This window comes from Tuber melanosporum (genome assembly GCF_000151645.1).
Source record: "Tuber melanosporum whole genome shotgun sequence assembly, scaffold_2, strain Mel28".
NCBI lineage: Eukaryota > Fungi > Ascomycota > Pezizomycetes > Pezizales > Tuberaceae > Tuber > Tuber melanosporum.
Window position 1 is genome coordinate 1,306,604 of NW_003298863.1, and position 2,657 is coordinate 1,309,260.

The 2,657-nt window shown below is 54.1% G+C and overlaps 1 protein-coding gene across 1 annotated transcript; it reads left to right on the top strand.

Annotated features, from left to right (window-relative positions):
* Nucleotides 1-2,657, top strand: GSTUM_00005594001 (uncharacterized protein; the record flags this gene model as incomplete). Its single annotated transcript, XM_002837711.1, has 2 exons — nt 1-163; nt 223-2,657. The coding sequence occupies 2 exons, from the start codon at nt 1-3 to the stop codon at nt 2,655-2,657; spliced, it is 2,598 nt and encodes an 865-aa protein (XP_002837757.1).

Below are 2,657 nucleotides of genomic sequence, written 5' to 3' on the forward strand. Positions count from 1 at the left end.
ATGCGTGGAGTTGGGACAGTACTGGCCCTATGCGCCTCGCTGTTGGTGCCGGAAGTCTCCAGTCGGTCGTTATTTGCACGAGCTATATGCTCTACAAACCTCCTTATTGACAATTACTCCAAATACTCCAGTCATCAAAACTCTCTTGGAAGTTGGACGAGTGGTGAGTGCTTTCCGGGAGCGCAATTGAGGGTGAAGGGGTGACTAACCTGTTTGTGATAGATGATGGCTCGATGACTTCTCTTACGGCCTCAACCGCCAATAAGAAGTTGACCTTCACGCCAAAGACCGATGGCTCGTCATACTTTTACACAACTTTCTCGAACTGTATCTCGGCCACTGCTGATCGCTATAACGCCATAACGTTCCCCTTCAAGGGTCCCGCTGGTGGCTCTTTCACCCTCGAGCTTCAGACAGCCAGCAGCTGCCCGGCTGCTTATACAAGCTATTACTATGACGTCACTGGCCTTACCGGTTCTACCCAAACCATTACCGTCCCATTGTCGTCCTTTCCCGGCGCCAACTTGGCCGTTATCAAAGCGTGGGCATGGTCCGGGTTCAGCGCTGCTGGAAGTTGGGAGCTCGGCGAGACTAGCTTTGTGTGCGCTGGCGGTCCTACCAGTGCTCCGGTTAGCTCTACGACCTCCACTTCCTCTAGTAGTAGCTCTACTCGCTCTACGACCTCCACTACCTCCACTACCTCCACTAGCTCTAGTAGCTCTAGTAGTTCTACTCGCTCTACTACCTCTACTACCTCTACTACCTCTACTACCTCTACCCCTACTACCTCTACCGGCACCACCGGTACCACCAGCACTAGCAGCACTAGCAGCACTACCCGCCCTACTAGCACCACTAGCACCACTAGCACCAGTAGCAGCAGTAGTAGCAGTAGTAGCACCCGTACAACTAGCACCACTAGCACATCCAGCGGGACGGGGACTTCTACCACTTCTAGCATTGTACCGTCAGGCACTTGCCAGCCCCTTCTCATCGACGACTGGGCATCGCAGTCCCGCTTGACCTTCCTCTTCTACAATGCCATGAACCAACCCTCCTCCGACGATGGAACCATGACATCCATTGTTGTCGCCAACAACCGCGTGACACTCACGCCAAAGTCGGGATCGTACTTCTACTCCAGCTTTGGTTGCGTGAGCGCCGCCAACAGGCATGGAGGTATCAGTCTCCGGATCAAGGCCGCTGCGGGCACCACATTTACTGTCCAGATGCAATCGAGCGCAACCTGCTCCACAGGTGCCTTCAACCCATACGATAGGACAACCGCACAATTGGGATGGACATTCGACGGCACCGAGAAGCTATACAACATCCCGTTCTCGTCCTTCTCGGGACTTGACACTAGCAAGTTAGTGTCCATCCTCTTTATCTCGTTCAACAACAAACCCGTGACCTTTGGACCAATGGCGTTCTACTGCGGAAATACTCCGACGGAATATATCCTCCCGCCAACACCCACCGGCAGTGACCCGACGTCGACTGTTCCAGTCACTAGCTCCACCGCTAGCGCACTCGTCATTGACCAGTTCGCAAACCCAGACACCAATGCCCTCGGCTTCTGGCACGGGGGAGACGATCCAAGTCAATACCGTATCTCTGGTGGCAAGCTCACTGTCAACTTTCAAGACACGGATTATTCTTTCTATTCCCAAATATCCGCCTCCTGTCGCGACATGAGCTCCTTCGAGAGTTCATACCTACACATCGCGTATACCGGTTCAAACCTCTTCACTGTGTCTCTTCAGCAACACAATAGTGGCTGTAACGAGGCGGTGGCACCGTACCCAGAAACATGGGACGACGTGGAGGCCCGCAGGTACTCTTCCGCATCAGATATATACATCCCCATCAGCCACTTCAACATTGTCAAATCCCGAGTCATCGGCGTAGCATTGAAGGCTTTCCAAACGAGTACCTCCACCGTCATCTCCCGCATCGAGATTGCCAGCACCGTCCCGCCATCCTTCACCGGCAGCATCTCCGCCAAAATCCCCACAGCCCCACTCCTCTTCGCATGCAAGCGCCCCAATAGCTTCGCTTTCGCCATCGACGACGGAGTCCCGGAACTCGCTCAGCAAGTGATGAAAATCATCAACGATGAGAACATCAAAGTCACCTTCTTCACTGTCGGAGCACCGCTGCGGGACCCCAGTACCAATATGTCAAACGTGTACACCGAGATGCTCGCGCGCGGGCACCAAGTCGCCCTCCACTCCTACACACATCCAAAGATGGAATCCCTCCCATCAGAGGCGGCCATCGACTGGGAACTGCAACAGGACATAACAGCCGTTCAAGAAACACTCCACACCAGCAGCAAGTACTTCCGCCCGCCATTCGGTAACACAGGAGCGCGGTCGCGGCAGCGGCTCCAGGCGATCATCCCTGGCTCACAGGTAATCCATTGGAGCGTGGATTGCGAGGATTGGCTGTGGGCTACTACCTCCACACCAGAGAAGCAGCTTGACGCGTTCAGGCGGGACGTGAATAAGGGGGGAAATCTGGTCGTTATGCATTACTTGTACCCGTCCACTGTGAACTATCTTAAGCAGTTTATTCAGATCGCGAGGGCTACCGGAAAACAGTTGATGAGGGTTGATCAGTGTATGATGGATCCGAATGCGCCGCCTTTGTAA